Genomic DNA, 25,147 nt, shown 5'->3' on the forward strand with positions numbered 1-25,147 from the left:
GAATGTCTCAAGCCATGCAACACAACTCTGTTCCCAGTGTAAAATACACAGCTGCTTCCGCTAAGGATATGACAGTATTTTTGTGATAATGGTATTTAATAGCCTGCAACGGTAATATCAAGCAACTACACATATTATGTTCAGTATCTGCTTTTCAGCCAATCTTAAAGTGCAGTGTCTTTTATAAGAAAAGTGTCATCTATATTTCAACGAATCTTAACCCTTCAAGAATTTCTGGTAACTTTACCACTTTACCCGAATCATCCCTCAATATAGTGTTTCGGCCTGAAAGAGTTAAAGTTCACTGTCTTCAAGAAAGGCAGACAGAATTTATGGCATGACGCAAAGATTTGGACTGATTCACATTAGAACTATTCAAAGAAATCAATCAACATAACTTTTATTATATCACACCACATGCTCATTCCATGTCGCGATTCGCCAGAATACGTCATGTGACGAGAAAATAGATACGTCTAGTCCCCATCGGATTGACAAAAGTGACGTCAGAGGGTATTTTTTGAAAAGCTATTTCCCTAGGGAAATAGTTCTGACCAAATTTGGAGAAGTGCCCGGTCACGTGACCGTAGTGTCATCTGCAGCTTTGCAACAATGGCAGGTGACTAGAACGTGATGTACGTCCGGGATAGGTGACGACACATTCTCTGAAACAGATTATCCAACGTTTTCCAACATTCCAACAGCGTAGGAACTTGAACAGCTCATCGAGGGAAAAGATTAAAGTGCAACTAAGGATGTCGCTAGGTATGCTTAGAATATTTTTTGAAAGATATAGTGGTACCACGTACGTACAACTGAAACCGCTGTGGAAACATCGCCCGGTAAACTTGTCACAATGGACTGTTGCCGTGCAAAATATCAAAACACATTAAAAACTATATAAAAATACAACATGAGCGTGTTATAAAACACCTATAGCCTGGTCTTTATTTGACCAGGCAATAGGTGTTTACTATAGACTGATACGATTGTAAGCAGTTCTCTCTCTCCCTCTGACCCCTCTCTCACAGGTACATTTACATTCAAGTAAACACACGTACACTACAAAACAAACTTACTCAGAATTTCAAAATCTTTTTATGTTCAGTCGAAGGTGACATCTTCAAGATAATATCCCTGTGTTTCATTTTTGCAAAACTATACATGATCATCATAATATGAATATTTGGTATGGTTTGTGCTTACTTTCAGTGGTGTTAAGGTAGTATGCGCCTCAAAAATGAAAGACTTAAACTTTTGCTCAAACTTTCCTGAAGGAATCTTTCAACCATTCTCCTACCAAATCAACAATTAAAATTGGGGATCACCGTGCAAAGTTTTGAACTAGCAAAACAAATTACCCAACATTTTACGATATTTGAAATTCACAATGTCTGCCATTCCTGTCTTACCTCTTGGGGGAAAAATAAACTTTTGGATTTTCGAAAAATTAAGCTGGTGGAAGTTTTTCTTTCCCCAAGAGCTTTAAAATGAGCCCCAACAGTAGTAGATCAGAAAAGAATTGTAGAAATTTGAGAGTCCGACTAGCTGTCCCAGAGGCGCTTTCCACCTTAAGGCTGTAGGCAAACTTTTCATAGTTCAGTACTATACATGTAGTAATGTGTGTAAACTAAGTCAGTTATTATTTCCTATCAGCATTGCTCATTAAGACACAAACAAGGTCATGTAAGGTCCCTCAGTGTTCAAGTAACTATTGGCCAGTATTGCAACTGTATTTTGTAATACACCTTTCAGGCTTATGAAAATGTTTTTGACTCCTTAACCCTTTCAGGCCTAAACCCCTATATATAGGGGTAGCTCTGGTAAGTTACCAGAAAGTCAAGCTTGAAAGGGTTAAATGAAGTTGACCCTTGCATTTAAGTTCTTTATTTTCTTTTTCATAATCTTTTAGATATGAAGAAATGGACAGGAAGTATCTGCAGCCTCTGTTGCTACGGGAACTCCCAGAGTCAAAGGATACACAGATTTTACAGGTGTACACCAATCTGAATATCAAAGATGCAATGGAGTATGTCAAGAGTGCTGGATCATTCAATATCTACCGTGGAACTGGTAGTATGGCTAATTTCCTAAGACGTAATGCTTCACAGTCAATTTTGGGTCAGGATTCAGAGGGCAGGTAAGACAGAGTATTACAAACTGCTTTGGACTATTGATGATATATTTGTATAATCTGATATCATTTCAAGGGCCAGTAGCTGTAACTTGGGATTACTATTTTTGTTTTCATGTCAGTTGCAAGTTCATATTCTACTCCCAAGAGAATGTTGAAACACATTTAGCTTGTCGACACAGCATATATATATGTAAAATATGCACTTTTATTGTTTACATTTGAATTCTAGTCTGCACCTGAATTCACTTGTCAACAATAATCATGCAGTCTGTATACATACAGGCTGAGTTGAAAAGCTGAATACTTCATATCTCAACTTGCATTGGGGAGTAGAACAAGAAACTGTAGCTGACATTGGAAACAAACATTTTTTTGCTTACCTTTGTTTCCTCCAATGAGAAAAACATTGAATTTAGGGACAAAAATATTGGTCTTGAAACTTTGGTACATGGTTTTTTTTCATGTCTAAACCCTTTGCTAGAACTGTTACAGGAAATCTTAAGTTACTATGAGGAATGTTTACTAAGTATACTTAGTCTGTCTGGCCATAAATGCACTATAATGCATGAAAGAAAACAACTTAACCTTAATGAACAATTTTATTCATCATAAAAGCCAACAAGTTCACACTTGGATGGCTACATGTAGACTAATTGGTTGGTTGAATTTTTAACACAGCAGTACAAATACTAGACAGCCTAATTTAGTATTTTTTGTTTGAAAAATTGAATTAATAATGCATGATGTTCAACTGTGTTATAAATTATTCAAACTCTACTCACAATGCAGGAACTAATATTGTCAAGACATTTTTGAATAAAATTTTGGATCATTTGATTGCAAAGAATGACATTAAACAACTGTGTACACAATGAGACATGCCTATAGCTAGTTAATTCCATGAAACAAATAGTAATAAAATTAGCAGGAGGGAAATGGAGGGGGATAACCATCAAACCATACTTTGCATATCCCCAGCTCATATTTCACACATTTTAGAATTGTTGTAACTTTATGAAATCAATAACCCTCATTTTTCTCCTACAAAAATTGTCACATTGTGTGATATTGTCTTTTCCCACATGTTGAGATGAATCAATGATGCTGTATATTAAGAGGGCCATTAATTCAGTATTATTTGATAAGCTTAAAGCTGATAACTTAATAAGCTGAAAACATCTTACATCTTAGTTTTGATGTACAAATTCAAAGTCACAGTATCGGGCCAACAGAATATTTTTACACTTGAGTTGAATGTATGGTATAGAGAGAGAGAGCAAAAAGGAAATACAGGATAAAGTGTGACATCAACAACCTGGCGGCAGTGAAATTCACATAAAAGTACTGTCATGTACAAGTATTTTAGCAATGGTGTCATTGATACAGTTTGACAAAATCATGTCTTTTTTATACAGTGAATTTGTGTGATCCATATCATGTGTTTCAAATCTAAACTGTGACCTGTGATGACCTTTGACCTCACAATAGTTCAAATAAATTACATTTAGACTTTTCCATTTGATTATATTTATATAGTCTTTGAGAGAGGAAAAAAACAATCTTTGCATGGTGAATTTGTGTCATCCATATCATGTGTTTCAAATCTAACTGAACTGCGACCTGTGATGACCTATAACATTATCAGACATTTGCCCTGAACAGGGTTCAAACAGTGTAAAGAACATCCTTTGAGAAGAAACATACAAAAAATTATAATAAGAATTCATGACAGTGTGTTTAGATTCTAAATGATTGATTACTTTAGCTTGGAATAATGAAAGGTTTTTGCGATAATTATAATAATTGGGTTATTCCCTTTTCCTTCATTTAATTGCTTTCATGATGAAGCAATTGACCCTTTTTCTGTGACTTGACCAAATTCTATGTGTGTAGTATGGTTTTTAATGACTAGTCATCAGTTTGTCAGTACCATGCAACGTCAGCATCCACCCACTGTCTGGGTTACTCACCAAACACACAATTTGCATGAGTTATTCGCTTGATTTCCCAAACCGCAGGTGTAGTGAAGCAATTTTCCGTCGATTAATTAGGTAGCTGATGAGTGATCAGGTTCTGCACCAAGAGATTCACGTGATTTAAATAATGGCATGTAAAATGATAAGAAGACTTTACAACTAGATTTGTATGATGAAATTGTTTGATAGTGATGTCATCAAAGATGGGACTTTGTTGGATGAATACGTTGAAACATAGCAATTATTGGCATTGACAAATGACATGTTTTGTTTGAGAACGGAGCTAGGTTGAGAAACATTATAGAAACCAAACCATTCAACGGTTAGTTGCAATTGATTAATGTTTATATAAAAATAGCTCTTCAATGCTATCATCCAACCCTATGATGCGATTCAAAAGTTGAACAAAAGTGCACTGAAGTCAGTGCTGACATCATATCAGACGTCTGTATAACTTAGGTAGGTATACAGCTGGTCACACCTTGGTCACACATCCAAGCAGAGGAATGTACATCAGACTTCCATTTATAACAGTACACTAAATCAAAGCAAGAGTTAAGGCAGAGTCGGACATGTTGTGTCTTGCACATTGCACTTTAACCTCCGAGACAGCATACAGCATTCCCACTTGTGTAATACAATGTATTGTCCATTTCCTTTATCAAAAATTGTGAAAAATCAAATATTTTAAGGTGATTGACAGTCAATGGAACAAAATTATTTGTACAACTGTGAATTATGATTTAACATAACTACGCCATTGCCCTCCTGTGCATGTTTGTTAGCTTGGATTTTGTGCAGGAGAATTTTAAATTTTACAGGGGAAAATAAGAAAGTTGAAGTTAATAATATGACAAACAATGACAAATCTGCAACTAGTATTCTACCAGCAGATAGGTGCACACTAATTTTTTCAGCATTCAAAGTCAATTCATTTTAAATTCTGTGTGAAAGCCTCTGACAGGCCAAGTCACTGAAAATCCTCATAAAAAAAGAATATTGTGTGTCTCAGGTACAGATACCAGACTGAAGGTGGCCGACAACTTTCACTGAGCAATTTGCTGAAAAACTATGATTCTTTTATTGTTTTAAGGGTCTGCAAATGATTGTCTTTCACACAAGATGTTGTCTGGTACATGTCATGTATTTCTGGCGTCAACAAAGATGGCTTGAGTATGAGACCTAAACCTTACAGGAGAAGGCTTACAGAGTCTGTGTTTCTGCATTATTTGTTGAGTCAGGAGGAGAGATTAATTAACGTTATCCCTAGTAGACTCCATCATCAGTAGGAGTTCATCCACTTCTCGATATGTATGACAGAGAACTAATTTGTTGGCTATTCAGATCTTTGATGGTACTTTCATCAGAGTAATTGTACAAAAATCAATGAAAAAAAAAATGGTTATTTATGCAGTTTCCATATCTCTATATACATATCTTTTCTTCTGTGTTTCTCAGTCTTCGCACCATCCCCCATGGCATGAGTGGTATATGCCTGGATATGCAAAGTGTTGGTGGTGCAGGTGAGCTAGCTGCCAGGGAAGTTGATGATGCTGAGCTTCATCATTTACAAGATATGGTCCTAAGCAGTATGCATCAACCAAGCAGGAAGGTAGGACGACACTGGGGCAGGTCATTGTGCTGCAGCGCCCTCTAGTGTGCTATGGTCAAAGGATTGAGGGATGCTCTCAGTGTCCTTGCCATAAAGATAGTTTTAAATTACTGATAATTTTATCCGTCTGTGTGCAGTAATGTATAAATACATGTAATAACATTTTAATATATTTAAGATGCCTGCGGGGCATCATCAGTAATTTATACCCGCAGTCAGCAGGGGTATATTGCTAAATATTATTGGTGTATTGCTGCCCAAGGCCTTTCTAATTAGTTCAGCGGGACTTTGATGTATCAGGGGGACTAACCAGTAGAAAACAAAACAAGACAAAATTGCATTAATCAGTAATGAACAATTCTCTCATTACCGCAGCCAAGGACTACATTTCAGTTCTTCATTAAATTTTCATTTTTCTGAGTTAGCCAAAGGATAATTTTACGAATTACAGCGCAGTAGGTATATTTACTCAAGCAGAAATTGTTGAAGATTTTAATATTCCCTAATCACAGATGAAAATTGGATAAATTCAATGAAACTGAAATGAAAAGTTCATGAATCATTTGAATTGTTCAAATCATGATCATTGTAACTTTTAAGTAAACAAAACTGGTTGCTTGAAAAGAGAAATGTGGACAGATTTTTATGTGTATTTATTTTATGCCATTCTCTATCGGATCTACTTCAGCTTGTAGATGGAATGGTTGGACTGTTGTTATTTACTGTTTTCATGATTATATTAGTATACTTACACAGAACCATTATCATGGCATAATAACTGGAACCATTGCAAAAAAAAGTGTCAGATTTTAATTAGTATACTTACACAGAACCATTATCATGGCATAATAACTGGAACCATTGCAAAAAAAGTGTCAGATTTAATTTTTTAACTTAAAATAAAATGATGTAGACCTTTCATATCATGTTGAGTGAGCTCCATAACTGTATCTTCCTGTGTTGTTTTTCATTTGAGAGATTCAGCAGAATAATTGATATTTTTGTATGAATTTTTTCAAATGGAATTTTTCTTGCAGGGTCGATACAGAAGGGCCAAGCACAACATGCACGATAATGAAATGGGCAATGGTGAAAATTTACTGCACAGAAGTGTTCATCTACATCTACGACACGTTGTGAAACAGAGGAGAAAACGAGCCAAACTTGCCAAAAGGACAGGCGGTAACGGCGGAAACAGCGGACCCACTGTTGTGGAAAATGGCGTGCAGAAGTTAACAGTGCCAGATCTTCAAAATATTGAAGTTGATGGCAGACTTAAGGCTTCAGGTCAGTGTGATAGGTTTTGTCATCATGTGAAATAAACTTGCTTGGTAGAGAGAGGGTAAATGCAAGTATGTAGGTTACAGATACAGAGGACTAGCAACCAATTGCCAAAAGGTTTGATGTTCAGGTGCCGGCAACAGAGCTATTCATTGAAAAAGCTATTCTGGGAACAATTTTTTGAGGGCAGGGGAAATTTTAAATTTGCTTTGGCAGGGAACATATTTTTAGCTGGTAGGGAGCAGATTTTAGTTTTTTTGTCAGGGAGAGCAAATATTGGTTGATTTGCTTTGGGACCGGAATTTGGGAAAAACAAGGAGAGGGGAAGTTACTTGTAAAACAGGGACAGGAGAAGTTGAGCCTATTTATAAAATTAAATGTGGGTATGGTGTTTCCATGGAGGGGACACAGGGCAAGTACTTATGCCTGTTACGAAATGGTTTAGAGGACATTTTTTCATTACAAGGCAGGTGAGCTTCATGTCTGCAGGGGAATGATAAAATTTTACGGGGGAATATTTTCCAGGGCAGGCAAAATCGACAAGTTTTTTTCGCCACAGGGCAAGGAACTTCAAAAATGCACAATGGGGAGGGGAAACAGGCAAAAATATGTGGAGAGTGGGTAAAAATGAAGTTTGAGTGCGGGAGGGTAAGTAAAAAAATGTTCAGTTGGAGGGCAAATTATAAACAGCTAATTGATTACCCTCTTGACTTAAAATCAGTCAGTTACTCACTTTACTTGTCATGCACAATATATCTTATCATAATAAGGACCCCTTTAAAAGTGTATTGTTCGTTTGCTGCACCTGGATGTTGGTTGAGTAATTGACAGAACTGTTGAAGACCCTTGGCTCAAGAGCTGTCTGGGCCTCAATGAAGTCATTGTTCTTTCTGTGTTTTACCAATACAAACTGTGTTTTCCAAGTATTTTGTATTGCAAGCTTGAAAACCATGATGTCACTTTTAAATTGTTTAATTGTTAATAATTTCAACACAGCTTACATATCAGAACACACCATGTAAGGGGCTGTATCCTGGGGTTTGGCTAATGTTGTCATTATTTTTGTTCTATGAGAAAAAATTTATTACTGTTCACAAAGTGCTAGCTTCCCTTACGAAAAAATATGGCTTCTGGCACATAGTTGTGCATGCTAACCCACAACAGTTGTGGATACCAAGCTGCAACTGTTTGTGGCTTATAAGCAGGTTATTCATATTTTATCATGTAAAGATCTGTTCTGGCACAGTTTTGCGGTATACAGGCCGCTGTGATTGCAGACGATATGCCGCAAAAAATGGGGCGGGGCTTTTAGCGGCATAGAGGCCGCTGTGATTGCAGACAATATGCCACAAAAAATGGTGGGGTAAAAGGTTTCATGGTAAAATGCTGCTATGCATGCTTCCTTTGCTACCCCCCCCCCCAACCATACCTGCATTTGTACCTACCTGTTTTATACTAGCCAGGAGATTACCATACACTTCACATCTTCATTTGTTTTAAGGGACAGTAGCTGTAACTTATGATGTTGTTCTTTTAACTTTTGTGTGTTGAGGTAACTTTTCACTTTACTCACTTGGCAAAATAGACAAAAATCAAGACACATAACAGTATAAAAATACTGCATAAAAATGAAGTTACAGCTACTGCCTTTTAAACCGACTACTCACAGATGCAAACAAAAAAAACACTTACCACATATCTTCACGATAATACCCCATTGTTTATTCTGATATGTAAAACAATGATGTTGGTACACTAGGCTGGACCACTAAGAAATTAAAATAAAATCAAAATTCAATAATCTAATGAGGTTCATGTGAAAAACATAACACGTCTAAAAGTCTGCATTTCATTTTTCACATTATCCAAAGTTGTTTTCGATGCCATCCTAATGTTTCCGATCTTGTTCTGAAACTTCACATTGAGTGTTCCTGTTGATCCATTGGTCTGTTCAGCTTCATGGCCTTTGCCCATACACTGAGAATAAAAATGATAAATAACAGACAAGGATATTATTACATGTGCAAAGTGAAATTGCTTGTACTTTGTCAACTACCCTTATTATATATTAATACAAAAAATCATGGAAAAGAGCATTCATGTGCTTGAAAGAAATTATAATTAATATTAAATAATTTACCTAATGATACAAACTCATGACATATCTATACATTATGTTTATTGTGATTACCAAATCATTGCTTTTCAGCCTCATTTTCACTATTTACTTGTGACAAACCACTCCAAACTACAACTATTGACCAGCGGTGATTTGGTTTCAGCACATCTCAAAAAGAAGAAATGTAAATGGCAAACTGTCTCATAAAATGTTTTAAAACAAAAAGTATCCTTTTATAATAGCGCAGTGCACGGTTACAGGTTTGTTACTAAATATAGCTGTACGCGCGCGATATCGGACACGCAGCTTGAAATGCGGACAAATTTTATCAATGTTGCATACATTGCTGTTTTTGCAGCTTGTACTCTGAGTCGTGAATATGCCTATTGGTATTCAATATTACACAAGCAGTTAGCCCACTGAGTTGTATTTTCGTCGTTCTTGCATGCGTAATTTTCAAAAGCGTAATATAAAAATGCGGACGAATATTTATTTTTGCATATTAATGAGAGAACAGTGACGTAAACTGTGAACGGCCCTTCCAAAATTAGGTCTCAGTTTAAATAATAAAAGATATGAGTACCTGTTGTATATCATCAATCCGGTCAAAATTTTGAATCAATGAATAAAAATAACCGATAATAGCCCGGCTCTTACTAACGCTACAGAGACAGACAGTGTGGAGTAACACTTCACTGTTTATATAAACGAAACCATTGTACCAACCTCCATGATTAGTTTTGCCAATACCGTACGTTCATTTGGCATACTTGAACAGGGTTCGCCAAGAACAACATCAATATAGCACGACCAAAGACAGTGAAAACTGCGAAAATTATAGAGACAACTCGTGGTATTGAAAATTACTTACCGAATTTTTAAACGATCTGTAGCTCTTCGATCAAACTATGGGTGTGTCCGTGACCGTTGTTCTTCGGGACGATATCGCGGTCTCAGAATCGGTCATCCAAGGGCATCAACGCATCGCAAACGCTGTTTGTTGGTTTTAAATTCATAGCTAACCTTTACGTACCCTGAATGATAATGTCCTACGGTAATTTTACGCTAAACTGTACAAAAATCAGAGCGAAAAAACGGCGACGATATACTCCTCGCTCAAACGTCCTAACGGTCTACCAGTGCATATCAGATTTAATTTGCCGCTCAGGATTTGACCCATGACCTTTTGGCAATCTGACCAATCATAAAGAAATCTTCACATGATAGACAACAATCTGACCAATCATAAAGAAGTCTTCACATGATCTATGACATCATCAGGCGTGATTCTAGAGTTCCGGGTTCAAAGTCTGTTCTGACCCACGCACTGTCTCCCTGCTTCAGCAAGCAGCTTGATCGAGCTCAGCTGCATGCAAGCTTGCGTTTGAAAACCGAAACGACACAAATACATGGGAATAACCTTTCTAGATCAACACAAAACTCTACAAAAACGGCTCCGACATAGCAATCTCGTGACTTACAAACTTTGCCCGACGATGACTTTCATCGCGCACTTCCGTATTTTGAAGCCCAGCGTGATTAATGTTGAAACTATGCGTACATTATTATACGCTTGGAAAGCTTTACCGTACGTACCTCCATGCAGTACGTATGCTTTCAAGACGGTGACCTACTCCGTACTAGTACTTGCAGTTCATTTAAAACCTGCGTGTGAAAAGGGGGTAAGAAAACACAAAAGAACAAGATATACGTTATTTTTGAGTTGCAGTTCTTTGAAAGACTAGTCTTTTCAAGGGAAATATGCACGTGAAATAAGTTCATCATACGTCGATATATGGTTCGCCAGAGTTCATATTTTGCAAAGCCTTTTTTTCTGTAGAAACAGTTACGCTGTCAGTGAGAACCGATCATTTGCAAAACGTACATAAAAAGTCAGTGATTGATTTATTGCACCGATCAAAGTCAAATGGTAGTTTTTCACACAATTTGTTGAAAATCAAAGGTTTCCTGCTGTGCCAGCTGTAGTGTCACTGTCAATGGATATCTCATCTAAGAATGCGTGACCAAGTGGAGTGTCAACTCAATGTTGTGGCTTATAGTGAGCAATATCTTGCTCAAACTGTGTTTATTTAAATATTTTAGCATATCTGCCACAAAAGATTTGACTGATTGTCTTTGTGTGCCTGTTAAGTGCCTCTAGTGGCACATATCGGCACATAATGAAAAAAAAGTTCTGGCAGCCTTTTTTGTGTGTAGCTTATAAGCCGCAAGACAGTGGGACATATGCCACAAAAAAAAAATTTCGTAAGGGTTTGTGCCATACAACACCATAGTGTCAAATATGCAAATTGTCCTGACCTATGAATTCTAGCCCTGATTCAAATCTTGTGTAATAAACAATACCATTAAAAGTAAAACACAGGCTGTATTGACAATTAAGTTGAAGACAAGACATTTTGACAAGATTTCAAGAGCAGAAGAAGAAAGGAAGTTACAAAACAAAAACACAGAAATAACCATGGACTTTAATATTCTTCAGATTCATTATGCTAGCAAAATTTTCATTCTGAATCTTACCTACATGCTCCATAATCTTCAGAAGTTCAGTAACATCACTGCTTTTGTATTTCCTAACACTCTTCCTGACATTTATATCACATCTGAAAATGAATGTTTTATGAATATGTCTTCCCTAATTGGTAGTAACTCTTCCACAGGTGGAGGCAGTTTCTCAGGTGGACCTGTTGAGGTCAAAGTTCACCCTCCAGAGATCCAACGTTTGGATTCAGAAGGTGACGATGAGGGCGGTATAACCTTTGAAGCCCGTCCAGGTTAGTCTCTCTTTACTTCATTAATCAGATTCTGGAATTTTTCAGTCTTTGCACATAAAATAATATGCCATTTACATATATTTTATTCAGTAATGCTGGCGGACCTCTCCTGTAATAATCTTTCTTATCATAAGTAAGTTCAGAAATGAATTATAAAAGTTCGCATTTGTTGGACAGAGCCAATCCAACTCTAATGAATTGTATTGATATTTTATAAAATAAAAGCAATATTATGCTAAAAACATCAGAAATTCATTTGGAAATATTTACATTTTCTTTTTAACTGTACCGGTAGTTGTCAAATATTGATACCTTTATTTCACAAGCCAGGCACTCCATTCCAGAAAATACAGCAATACAAGTGCAGAAATTAGCAGACATTATATAGCATAATTTAAAATAGGGTAAGCTTTTATTCTATGAAACTACATCACCAGAAAGTCAGGAGTTGTAAAGTGGAAGACCAGCAAAGGCTGAAAAGAGAATAATTAAAATATCCGTGATGATGAGAAATATGTCAAGACGTGGTAACTTTGTAACTATATGTAGAGTATGGTTGCCATCATAAAAGACTTTCAAGTTTGTAGTGTACTATCATGAGAAGGTCGATTAGTAATATTTTGCAAATGGTTAAAGGTTTGCTTTCTTTTTTTGCACTTATTTTTATCATTTTCAGAATATCTGTTCAAATTAAGGTTTCTTTTATGGTCAAGTTGATTACTTTGACCAACCCCTCCCACAAGCAGTTTCTTTGCCATGTTCTCATTTCTTCCAACTCATCCTTCTTTTATTTCATTGCTGCTTGTCTCTTTCCTTCTCTCCATCTGTAATTCTTTTCTCTCTATTTTTGTCTCAGTTCATGACACTTTTGATAGTTTAGAAGTCCCTGTACTGTCTCTTTGTAAGTACTTTATCCAGACTTTGTAACGTAGATGAGAAAGGAAAGCGTTCAGAAACAGGAGTTTCTGACACTTTGCACTCTGCATGTCTTTTTTTCATTTTTAAGCGGTGACATAATTTTTTGTAATTAGTCACACCTAAGGAATAGTCGGGTAGTTTACTAATATTTTTGTTTTAGGGTGCCCTTTGAATATGCAAATAAAACAAGACACCCTAGGACATAATTTGCTTGTAATATGGCTAAAATCAAATCTTGTAATTGCCTTTCTTGTCATTTGTTTTGTTATCACGTCATGTGATGTGTTTCCAGATATGATAGGATGGTGGATAGTCTTGTTCAAGTTTGTGTGACATCCTCCCAACCCTTCTCTCTCTTCTTTCCATGAATCAATTTAACAACACCATATAACGTATGAAACTTGCAAGAGGATCTTTTAACCCTTTGAACCCGGCTCGGACACAAATGTCCGATGACGTCGTAGAGTACCAGGGGTCAGGGTGCAAAGGGTTAATATACTCAACTTTAGGAATGCGCAGTTACTTTAAAACCAGCACCAAATGTGAAGTTTTAGAAAAAATATTCTGTGATGATCATCTGATCATGGAGACATATCTTCCTGGCTTCATATTATTTTTTCTGGCTTCACATTATTTTTACAACACATACATGGTTAGAATTATTATCAATGTGCCATAATTCACAATTTAGGGCAGGCATGGAGACAAAGTCATACCTATGTTATTTTACACATTATCAGTGCAATGCTGTCAGTCCAAAACTCAATTTCATGAAGGCTTAAAAATAGTTACAGTGCTGTCAAAAGGTCTGTGGTGTCCACTCAAATATCCAACCAAAGCTTACACAGTTATTAAAGTAAATACCGGTAAGCACACCTTGAACTCCTACAGCAACTCCAATACAGGAAAAATTACCAACATTGCATAATCAGTGTCATAACTTTTGTAAGCGATTGTTGAATTATTACAAGTAATCATTGTTATCTGAATCCTTCAATTGTATATTTAGTCTAGTTGTTTTTGTAAGGAGATAAATACATATCTGATCATCAACTCTCAAATTGACAGAGTGGATATGTTCAAACCAAAGCATAATGAACTATTCTTCTTACCACACATTAGTAGTGAGAAGTATCATTTATGCTCCATGCCTTGTAATTTAGGTGAGGAGACAAAATCACATCAGTCTATGTTATACAATCAAAAAGGCTAGCATAAACTTTAGAATATTTAATTTACTGTGACTGCATTTTTCTCACTTAGTCTCAATGTAGTGTTTATAATTATGTCAAAGTAATATTACAGTCAATGTAGTGTTTATAATTATGTCAAAGTAATATTACAGTCACTGTAACAGTGAACAAGAAATCTATCCACCATCCTCATCAATATGGTTTCATAAACCTGTTCTATCTTTTGTCTTACTTCCAGCAAATCACAGCTAAATTGTCTGTCACCAAGATGCACATTTATTTGTCACAAAATGACCATGATAAATGTTTTCACTGTCAAAGTTTAGTCACTTAATTATCTTTCCCCAGCTCTTTCAAAATCATTTTGATTCATTGGCAGAAATTTAACTTCAAGTGAATTCTTTTCTTCGAAGTTTTCACCACACAGAAATTATTCTAACTTCATTAGCCATGTCTTTAAATATCAAAATGTTAATGAATGTTAAAATGATATGATATCAACTTTATGATATTGCCCACAGTATAGTAAAAGTTTGAATTTCTGTTCATTCACCAAAAGTTCTTACAAACTTGTTTAGCTAGAATAGTTATGCTGTGATCATGATAAAATGTAGAACAGTTGTGAAATACAAATGCATTCTGGGATCAAGTTGACAATAATTTACTATTGCATTTGTTTTTACAGAGTCTTAACTATTTCTTTATTTCATTTTTCATTTTCTCCCTATCCATCTTTATTATCTCTATTACCTATTTAATATTTAGTCATAATTTGTCAAATTTGACATTAATTTCTCTGACCTTTCATGAGCATATTTTATTCTGTTTTTCATCTTTAAGTTGATTTTCATCCGATCATTGTTGTATTTCATAATTTATGATCATCAGTACCAAAGTATCTTTGCATTTCAACATGACCGTATTCATTCTCAGAGACTAACATTTTGGAAATTACTTCAACCTAGCTATTTCAAAGGTGACAGGTCCCACTATACCATCATGAAAATTCATATAATAACAGGACATGCTAATTAGTTTGAATTTACCTCTAAACACCAACCAAAAGTGCTGAAAAAATAACCCTACAACAAAATGAAAATTAAAAACCAAACAAACAGACAATGTTTTCAACACTCAGGATTTTGAAAAAAAATCTAAAATTATTATTTCTCGATTGTTGATCAGTGTTGATGGAAAAGGCCCCACTCTTCACCATATCAGGTAAGGAAAATGAGAGAAAGCTCCAGTGTCTCAAGAGGAACCCCCATCCCTAGACAGCACAGCCTGTGTGTGAGAGGAACCCCCATCCCTTGACAGCACAGCCTGTGTGTGAGAGGAACCCCCATCCCTAGACAGCACAGCCTGTGTGTGAGAGGAACCCCCATCCCTTGACAGCACAGCCTGTGTGTGAGAGGAACCCCCATCCCTTGACAGCACAGCCTGTGTGTGAGAGGAACCCCCATCCCTAGACAGCACAGCCTGTGTGTGAGAGGAACCCCATCCCTTGACAGCACAGTCTGTGTGTGAGAGGAACCCCATCCCTTGACAGCACAGTCTGTGTGTGAGAGGAACCCCCATCCCTTGACAGCACAGCCTGTGTGTGAGAGGAACCCCCATCCCTTGACAGCACAGCCTGTGTGTGAGAGGAACCCCCATCCCTTGACAGCACAGCCTGTGTGTGAGAGGAACCCCCATCCCTTGACAGCACAGCCTGTGTGTGAGAGGAACCCCCATCCCTTGACAGCACAGTCTGTGTGTGAGAGGAACCCCCATCCCTTGACAGCACAGTCTGTGTGTGAGAGGAACCCCCTCCCTAGACAGCACAGCCTGTGTGTGAGAGGAACCCCCATCCCTTGACAGAGCACAGCCTGACTGTAACCAATGCAAGGATCCAATACTATGTGTAGTGTTCCTGCATGCTAACCATGGTGGCTTACGTATAAGTTTGACTGTTTTATCTATTTGTTTGACTCTTTTTATCCATTCATTCTTAACTTCTGTTCACACAATTTGTTGTATTTCACTGTTAGTGTGAAGATACCTTCAAGTTTTGGCATGAGCTGCATTGTGGGATATACTTGTGTGCTTCTTCAAGATAACTAAAAATAAGCTTGAATATGTGGTGCCTTACTCTATGTAACCTTTGCCGTTGTCAAACTAATGATATCAGTTCATTGTTTACAATGTCCACACAGATATAGCCATAAAAAAACAATAGATTGAACAGTTCATACAAGGTTTGGATACCACAATGAGATCGATTGATCTAAACTCAAAGATGAACAAGTGTGTATTTGATACACCTTTCATCCTGAGTGCTTTAAACAAAATAGTTTTATTTCTGATGGTAATTTTGTAACATGTACTATAATATGTACACTGTAGTGGTTACACACATTGTAATTTAAGTTATTTCTGTGTCATCAATTAATTTAGAATTGTCAACATTTATTTTGACATTTCTGTTTGCGAACTATAAGAGTCATGAATTGTGTTGAAGATTTTCTTTTTTTGATATTTTTCATACAGCCAATATAATACTGTGCATAAGTCTTGAACCTTTTGATCTTCAGCCTTCGGTCAGTTTACCTTCAGCCAATGGTCACTTTTTAACCTTCAGCCTTTGGTACTAACTTTGTAGCGTCAATGGTGCAGTCTTACCTTTGCATGCACTGGACGTTGATACAGGTTGACATACATGTCTTTGCCTGGTATAAAATTTTGTGAAATGACCAAAAATAGGAGGTAAAATCAAAGGAGTTGTTGTTAGCCTATCATAGAGGAAGCAGATTAAGAGAAAAATGTTAATGAAATTATCAGTTTTAGTGGAATATACCATCAGAGTTATTTTTGTCAATGAAATGTCACTCAGGCATATTTGTACAGGGCATAATTAAGCCTTTTGCAGTGCAAATCACAAACACCTAGTGCCCACTGAACTTCTTGAAAGCTTTCAATCAATGAAGTCATGTTTATTACTTGTAAAAGAATACTACTTTTGTTTAAGTAACATACGAGAAAGTCTTTCACTGAAACCTATGTACAGAGCTGATGACGTTCATTCTACTGAGTAAACACGACTGACAAATCAGTGTGACCATATATGGATGTAATTGCAGTGATACAACAATTTGGACATGACAATTAGCCTGATTTCAATTGCCATGGCAACCATGAGGACTCACAGCTGGAATTTATGAAAAAGATTAACACTGTGTGTGCTTTGGCTTTATCTTTATTCTGAGTGTGCTTGTTGAGATATTGCTTGTTTGGTACTAACTTTTGGTAAAAAGGTTGTGAAATCATAATCCAGAATATTCTCAAAAACTGTGAAATAAAAAAAAACATATTTGTATGTGGCCTTCAGTCTTGTTTCTTGATGATAGTGTCTATGATTTCTCCTTCAACAGAGGATGAAACGGATCCCTTGCTCACAGCATCCCCTCCTCCATCCATCCACACGGATGGAGCATCTGAGATGGAAGAAGATGAGGAGGATGGCATCGAGCCGACAGCTGCAGAATCCTGGCTGCCATGGAAGGAATACACGGATCAACCCAGGGTGTCTGAAAGAGCCAAGGAGGAGACGCTTGGTATTTTTGGAATTCCGGGAGAGGTGACGATCACTCCTAAGGAGTGTGATGAAGGAGAACTGGCAGGTATAGTTCGTGAGCGGAGAAACAGTCTCCAGACTCCCGCTCCAATGTTGCTTTCAAGGAGAGGTAGTGGGGACAGTGTTAATGCTGTGCCTAAAGGCAGCAATGTCCTGCGGAAGTTGTTGCTACGGAGACAGAGTGAAACAATTCCTCCTCATCTATATAATTCTCTCATGCCGCCCGTTTCACCGTCTCGTACAAGGCGATTCAGTGATGTTAGACCATATGAATATCATGCAGTGCCCCAGGATGACAACTTTGGTGATTCTCCGACTCAAACTTCTAAAAATCACAGCCCTCAGTTTCCACGACATCATCACCATCATCACCATCATCATGAGCATCATCCTCATAGTAAGTAAGCCATCGCATGAAATGCTAATGATTCTATTTCTCAAGGGTAAAGGTAAGACTTCTATCTCTTAGACTGCTTTAAGGTGTGACAATGTCTCTCATTAATGTTGGTAATCTTAAGAGGTACAGTGTAAGCTAACATACCAGCACATAATGTAAATACTGTATTTTATCACCATAAAGTAAAGGGATGTAAATGGTACTACTTAATTAGCACTAAAAAGAACTCAGTATCCCTAACAATAAACTTGACTCCTCATTTCAGCAAGTATCAAAGCCCAACACACTTCATCTAAAAGAAAAACGAACTATGATCTCTTTACCTTGTAACCAAGTCATAATAAAATCACATCGGAAAAAACTCTTTGCTTTCCTATAAGTCTGCAATGCTCACTCTTTCAATTGAATAACTGGGGTATTTCAATCATCTGTTCATACTTTGATTTTGAGTTCTTCTCTACACTTATTCACTGAACCCTTTACACCTTCTAACATCTATGCTTTTGGGACTCATCCAATCACTTCACTGGATGCATTGGACACTATCTGGCTAATCACTTGGTTTAATACGTCATCTTGCGTCATTGGTGCTGTGACTCACCAATCACATAGAACAATATTACTTGAATTCCTTTCGCCAAGCTGTGCAATCACATCGCTGCATACATCTGACATTGTCCAATGATGTACCAATCAAATCGCTGCATACATCTGACATTGTCCAATGATGTACCAATCAAATCGCTGCATACATCTGACATTGTCCAATGATGTACCAATCAAATCGCTGCATACATCTGACATTGTCCAATGATGTACCAATCACATCACTGCATATATCTAACTTTGGTCCAATGAAGTTTAATCACTCAATCATGTTTCTGAGTGTGTGTTCACACTAATGCCCTTGTGTGCAGCATCTGAAGCATTTTGAACTAGCAATCACTGTGAGAATGTATTTTAAGTGTTAATTAATTGTTTGAAATCACCACTGGGTGAGTTGAGCATGCAGTTAATCCCAAGTTACACAAGGCTCTAAGCAGGCTGGCAGCACAAGAGGTTGTTTGAAACAAGGGAAACAAAAAGCACTGACTTCAGCATGCTACCAAGTGTTTCAAGTCAAGTGTGTTATTTTTACTAATACTTAAGTTGTTACCATCTCTCACAGTGTAATATGGCTGACCTGAGTGGTTTTATGCACCAATGATATTAAATGATATATCGGCAATTACTGTAAATTCTAAAAATCTACAATTTATATTGCAGTTTATAAACATGATGTACAGTAAACTGTATGTCACTCATCATGAAATGGAAATCCCATAGTGTCTTTATGTAGCAGATAATTTGTGAAAACAATTTTTCAAGTAGTTCCATTGCTTTCAGATCAGCCAATCAGCAGCTTGGCACTTGTCTAAAATCACCATAGACTGATTTGGTTGTTCAAAAGTGTGATCATTTTCTGATGCTGTGAAAGCTTTCATTCACTAGTTTACATGTACATGTAGTACCATAGTTAGTGACTGGCTTAGTTCTCAGATAACACCAAATTGTACATTTATCCTACCAACTCAACAAGAACACCACAGCTTGTTTGAAATTTATTCCATTAATTTATCCACATAAGATATTGATAAGCCCAACGGCTTGAGAAAGTTACAGTGTGAAAGAACAATAAACTGTAAAATTGCCTTATAATAATTAGTAGTTGTAGTATCGTTTCAATTACTTAATAATGATGATGAATCAGTGAATATAAAGATAATACAAACTTTGATTTCTTGCCTGTATCTGTCCAAATGGAGTCAAAAATTACATTTCAAAATGTAATTACTAGAGACTCTTAGTGTGGAAGAAACTTTCCAGTAAAGTTTTAAAGTTATTAACTCATTCATTTCATTTGTCGCTTTTATGTTTTTTGTAACACCCGGGAGAAAAAAATCATCTATCAAGAAAACAGTGTGCACAAGTCCTCCACGTACTGCAACTATAGCAACCGGCGTAATTGGCAACAGTGTTGTCGCTGATATTGATTTATTTGCAACAATATTATTTCGATTGTAGCAATATAAAGTTGACTTTGATAAAATGTATCCGTGCTGACACACTTGCGGTCGAATTACAGAGGAAAAAAAATTATGCGGTTTCTCATTGGTCGATTTACTGGAGGTCGTAAAATAATTAATTATCCTCCAAAAAGGGGGCGGTCGAACTAATGGAGCAGTCGAACTAATGGAGTGATTACGGTAAGCTAGAACTGAAGAAACTATCTCATGAAATTGTTAACTCATTTATTTTATTGTTGCTTCATTTTTGTTACTACCAGGAGAAAAAGATCATCCTGATGATGAAAGTACACTGCAGGCAGTGGAAGAAAAGAACAATGGAAATATTGCGTTGGTGCCTGAGATTGTTTTGTCATCACCAAAATCTCAAGATGATGTGCGGATAGATATATCTGATGAATCCTTAGAAAAAGAATCTTCTGTTTGAAGGTTGCTATGGAAGCATGCTTTAGTTGGAAATGTTGCCATAGAGATGTTGTATGCACCGTAACTTTCCATCAGAATGTCAATGTTAGAAAACAAACTGTAATGTTCATGTCTGTTTTTAAACCTTTTTGTAAAAAAACCCAGAAAATATCTATGATACTTCCATGGGAAATTTATCGTTACCATGACACCAAAAACTTTGAGACAAAAACTTTGATAAAGAGAATAATAACATTGATGTTGTCATGGCAGCAATTTTTCCAGTGACAAACAACTGGGTCATACCCAGCTAACGAGGACGTGATTATTTGTGTCTCACATCCGTGTGGCTAATTCACTGTGGTAGTCTCAACAGTGCAGTCATATGGTATATAGATATTTTTATCTTTATTTTTCCCATACACAGTTAAGTTGAAAAACCACCCACCATTTACAGAGCACAGTTATCACACAACAAAAACTCCCAGACTCAAAAGTAACATTTATTTGATATTGATGTCTTGTACTAAAAGCAAAAAACATTTTACTTGAAAGAGAGAAAACAAAAGCAAAAAAATAATCTACGTCAAAGAGAGTTTAAAATGTTTGATAAAAGAATGACATATATATTAACATGTAATGGTAGAAATACTTTAAAATTGTTTTCATAATCAGATGTATTTTTGTTAATTCCAAAGCATTCACAAAGACATCAGAGTCAGAATTAACTATATTACTGCATTATCTAGTGAAAACCAGCATTGTTGCCCATCATCTAGTGAAAAGAAGCGTCATCCATAGGAGACAAATACAGTGAAAACAGCAATTGCACTCTTTCATGTCAACTCATTGTTTGTACTTGTTCTTACTGTTTAAATAAGTACTGAACAATAAAATATACTCATTCAGGCATTGTTAGTTTTTTAACTCATTAAAGTCTAAATGATGGTGTACTCTTTGGACAGTTACTCCTCAACCTATCAACTGTACTGGAACACATGGCTACGTATGTTACAAAAACATTTAGATCCATTTATAACCTTTTCAGGCCTGACCCCCTATATGTAGGGTTGATTCTGGTAGATTCTCAGCAAGTCAGGCCTGACGGTTAAACTTATATATTCAAATATATCTGTATAGTGCTCAGGAAGAGCACTTTGTTTAAATTTTGTAACTTCTTTTCCTAAAAATTTGACTGTGTGATGAAGTAACTGAAGCTTTGTGAAGAATTTAGTTGTTCAATCTGTTTTATACAAACGTTCAATAATTGTAATGTCTGTATTTTATACTTTTACCATTTCATCTCCAATGCTGATCCTTAATTATTCAAGAAAATGGCTCATAAAAGTTTCTCTTTCAGAAATATTTCCAAAGAGGCTAAATGTGTATTCAGTGAAATTGTTATCCATGTCACTTGTAAATTGTCAAATCATGAAAAAAAATTAATTTGTCAGAAGAAAAGAAGTCATTATCCCTTACCACATTTGGTGTTGCTCAAAATGTTTCTCACCATGTTTTGCTGTTTCATTTAAATGTATTGAATGATACTGATTGATCACCAATAAGTTAAATTCAATTACAAAATAGATGTATTTAGAATATTTATGTGGAATACAAATATTCAAGATGTCACCAAATGATTACTTTGACAACTTGAATGAAACATATGCCACCGTTTTGGGATGTTAAGCCGGTTTTTAACATTACAATTACTAATTTAAGGTCTTTCAATGGTTTTAAACTGAGTGAAGATATTTTTCTGATCATGAATCTAACTGAAGTATTTAAAGACTGGATTGAAGTGTGTTGAACAATTTTGTCTTTATAATTTCCATACAATACACGTGAAAACAAGTAGTCAGACACTAATCATAACACATAGATCAACATTTTGGCAAATGGACTTGTATGCAGACCACAGTAAAATTTCAATATATGGTTCACACTGTTTACTACCTTCTCTTTCAAAACCGGAATCTTCTTTAAGATGTTTCCAAAATGCTACAGTTTTGCATGCTAAATAAACACTGCAAGCTTAAGAGACAGAGAATTTATTCTTTACAGTGCATAAACATTAGATGGTCATATAAATTTATCAGTTCCAGCCTTTAAAAAGGTATACTGTCACCTGTTCCAATTTTGCCACAGTTACCATGGAAAGAGAAAATCTAACCAATCACAGATTTTAAGCGGGTGGCCGCTTTTTAAAAACAGCTCCCTCACATGGGCATTTTGAATACCGAGAAAGGCCCCTTTGACCATATATGGGCATATTTAGATTACAGGTGACTGTATACCATTAAACTGGAAGGGCCATTACCTGAAATCACTTCTTTCTGCAGAGTTCCAGCCTCCACCTGCATGATTCACAGTCCATATCAGCCTTTGTTCACTCATATCAACTGTTTCTGTTGCAGCCACTTTCCTCTTCTTGGCTGTTTTTCACCGAAGCATCTTGTGAGAGGCAGTTTTCACTTTCTCAAAATTCAGCAAATCTTGAGCAAGGAGAGTGTAACTGTGTACATGTATGATGTCATGACAAATGCAGTTTTGATTTTTACCTTTTCATTTTGATTTGCCATCTTTCATGTCATCAGCTTTGGCTTCAATTGTCTTTAACTTAAGCAGCATCAATGCAAGATGTGATTTAAAACTTGAAAATGCTGTGCTGATATACATCAATATTGATATTTGTATTGCCAAATTGTCTGACTTTAATTTGAGCGTGCATTTAAGGTATTTCTGAAAATGCTAAACCTTACCGACAGTAGAAATGTCACTTCCATCTTCATACTAACACAATCATCTCAAATAACAATAACAAAGTTTTCTTCATAAAGAGAGTATCTCTTGCACAAGGTAGATATCAGGGTGTACTAGTGTTGATATACATCAATATTGATATTTGTATTGCCAAATTGTCTGACTTTGAGCATCCATATAAGGTAGAATGCGCCTCGGGGACAGATATTCGGACTCTCAAACTTTTACAATTCTTTTCTGATACACCACTTGTGGGGGTTCATTTCAAAGCTCTTGGTGTAAGAAAACCTTTCACTGGCTTAGTTTTTCACAATTCGAAAATTTTATTTTTCTACATAGAGTTAACACAAGAATAGCAACCATTTTGAATTTTAGATATCTTGGGTTATTTGTTTCTCTAGTACCAAAATTTGCACGGTGACCCCCAATTTTTATTCCTGATTTTGAGAGAGAATGTGGAAAGAGTCCTTAAGGAAAGTTAGAGCAAAAGTTTAAGTCTTACATTTTTGAGGCGCATACTACCTTAATAATTTCTTGTATCACCATAGACTAAAATCTTGGTGACAAGATGAAATGTGACAGCTAATTGAAAAAGAAAAAAGTATATAAGTTAAAATTACAGCATTTACACATGAGTGTTGATATCTTTCTGTAAAATAGTAAATATTCATGTAAAAAGGTATAAGAAGTAAATAAAGTTTCATAGTGTATATCAGGGAATGATACGTGAGAATTGCTTGTATTGGAAAGTTTGATCTCCTAAGATTGTAAACAAGGGAAATAAACTTTTATGTTTTAGAAATAGAGTGCTTGAATTATTGTAAATATTTTTACAATTGAATTAATAACAGTGAGAGCTGTGGCTTAGCATTTACATTGCTTTTCTGCAAAACTTGATAAACATGAAAGATTATTTTTATACTGAGTTTTCCATAAGCAATAAAATTATGGCTGTGTTTTTGACAATTGTTAAAATACTGATCGAGCGAACAAAAACCTGCAGAAACAACAGTACTCTGGGTGATTACACTTCAGAAATTATCACAATTCATTGTTTAGATGACTTAGCTATTTTAAAATTGTCTTGTAAGTTGCTTAAAACTTTGAACTGCAACAATTATCAGTGATTTCATGTTTGTCCGTGACCGAGAGCCATCAGAAAAAAGCCTAGCCATCCGAAAAAAGAAAAATTTGAAGAAGGCTGTACAGGTATCATACATCAAATGTACAGTCACAGTGTACTGGCACATCAGACTAAAATCATCAGATCTAGTAATTATTCAAAAAGTAGAGTAACACAAACCACAATTGATGTACAGTGGGAGCCCTATAAGTGAGCCTTGCTGTGAAGTGTTTTTATTTCAGCTAGCTGCCAGTCACACCCCATCATGAAGTCACCCATAGTTGTTGCAATTTCAAAGAAACTCCGCAATATCTAGTAAATTTTAAAACACCCTAGTCATCGAAATGGCATATTGTGATAGTTTCTGTAGTAAACATCTCAAATTGAACCCAACCATCAAAGTAAAATAAGGCTATGCAAGGTTGCCTGAGATTTTATGTTCAAGATATAGTTTGAGCATTATGAAATATGTATCATAGTTGTTGCCAGTCAGCCTATATTAAAGTAACATCTTTATAGCCGAATGAGTATTACCTGTAAAGACTTTAGAAACAAGTTTACCTTCAGGCTAAAACTTGTAGACATTGATGCATTGACTTTTTTTTCCATCAGAGATAACCAAGGTTCTTTATAAAATAAAGATATTGGTGAAGAAAAGCCAATTTATTTCACTTTGTTTTGTGTCTGTTCTTTCAGTTCATTGATTTGTCCCTTCCATACTATGATGTATGGGACAAATGTTTCCTACTATG

The 25,147-nt window shown here is 36.0% G+C and overlaps 1 protein-coding gene across 5 annotated transcripts in view; it reads left to right on the forward strand.

Moving 5' to 3' along the window:
• Positions 1-25,071, forward strand: part of LOC139148427 (probable Na(+)/H(+) antiporter nhx-9) — a 93,449-nt gene extending 68,378 nt beyond the window's left edge. The window contains exons 8-15 of one of the 5 annotated variants that reach the window (XM_070719888.1): positions 1,913-2,140; positions 5,572-5,725; positions 6,763-7,012; positions 11,804-11,917; positions 12,774-12,818; positions 15,214-15,249; positions 17,439-17,687; positions 20,365-24,074. In XM_070719888.1, the coding sequence (XP_070575989.1) occupies positions 1,913-2,140; positions 5,572-5,725; positions 6,763-7,012; positions 11,804-11,917; positions 12,774-12,818; positions 15,214-15,249; positions 17,439-17,687; positions 20,365-20,531 (1,243 nt within the window). In that variant the 3' untranslated portion in view covers positions 20,532-24,074. Of the gene's footprint in view, positions 1-1,912; positions 2,141-5,571; positions 5,726-6,762; positions 7,013-11,803; positions 11,918-12,773; positions 12,819-15,213; positions 15,250-17,438; positions 18,039-20,364 lie in introns of all 5 variants that reach the window. The other 4 variants (XM_070719885.1, XM_070719886.1, XM_070719889.1 and 1 more) reach the window with 4 other exon arrangements.
• Positions 25,072-25,147: the final 76 nt, after the last annotated feature.

The sequence above is a fragment of the Ptychodera flava genome, chromosome 13 (assembly GCF_041260155.1).
Source record: "Ptychodera flava strain L36383 chromosome 13, AS_Pfla_20210202, whole genome shotgun sequence".
In the NCBI taxonomy this organism is placed as follows: Eukaryota; Metazoa; Hemichordata; class Enteropneusta; family Ptychoderidae; genus Ptychodera; species Ptychodera flava.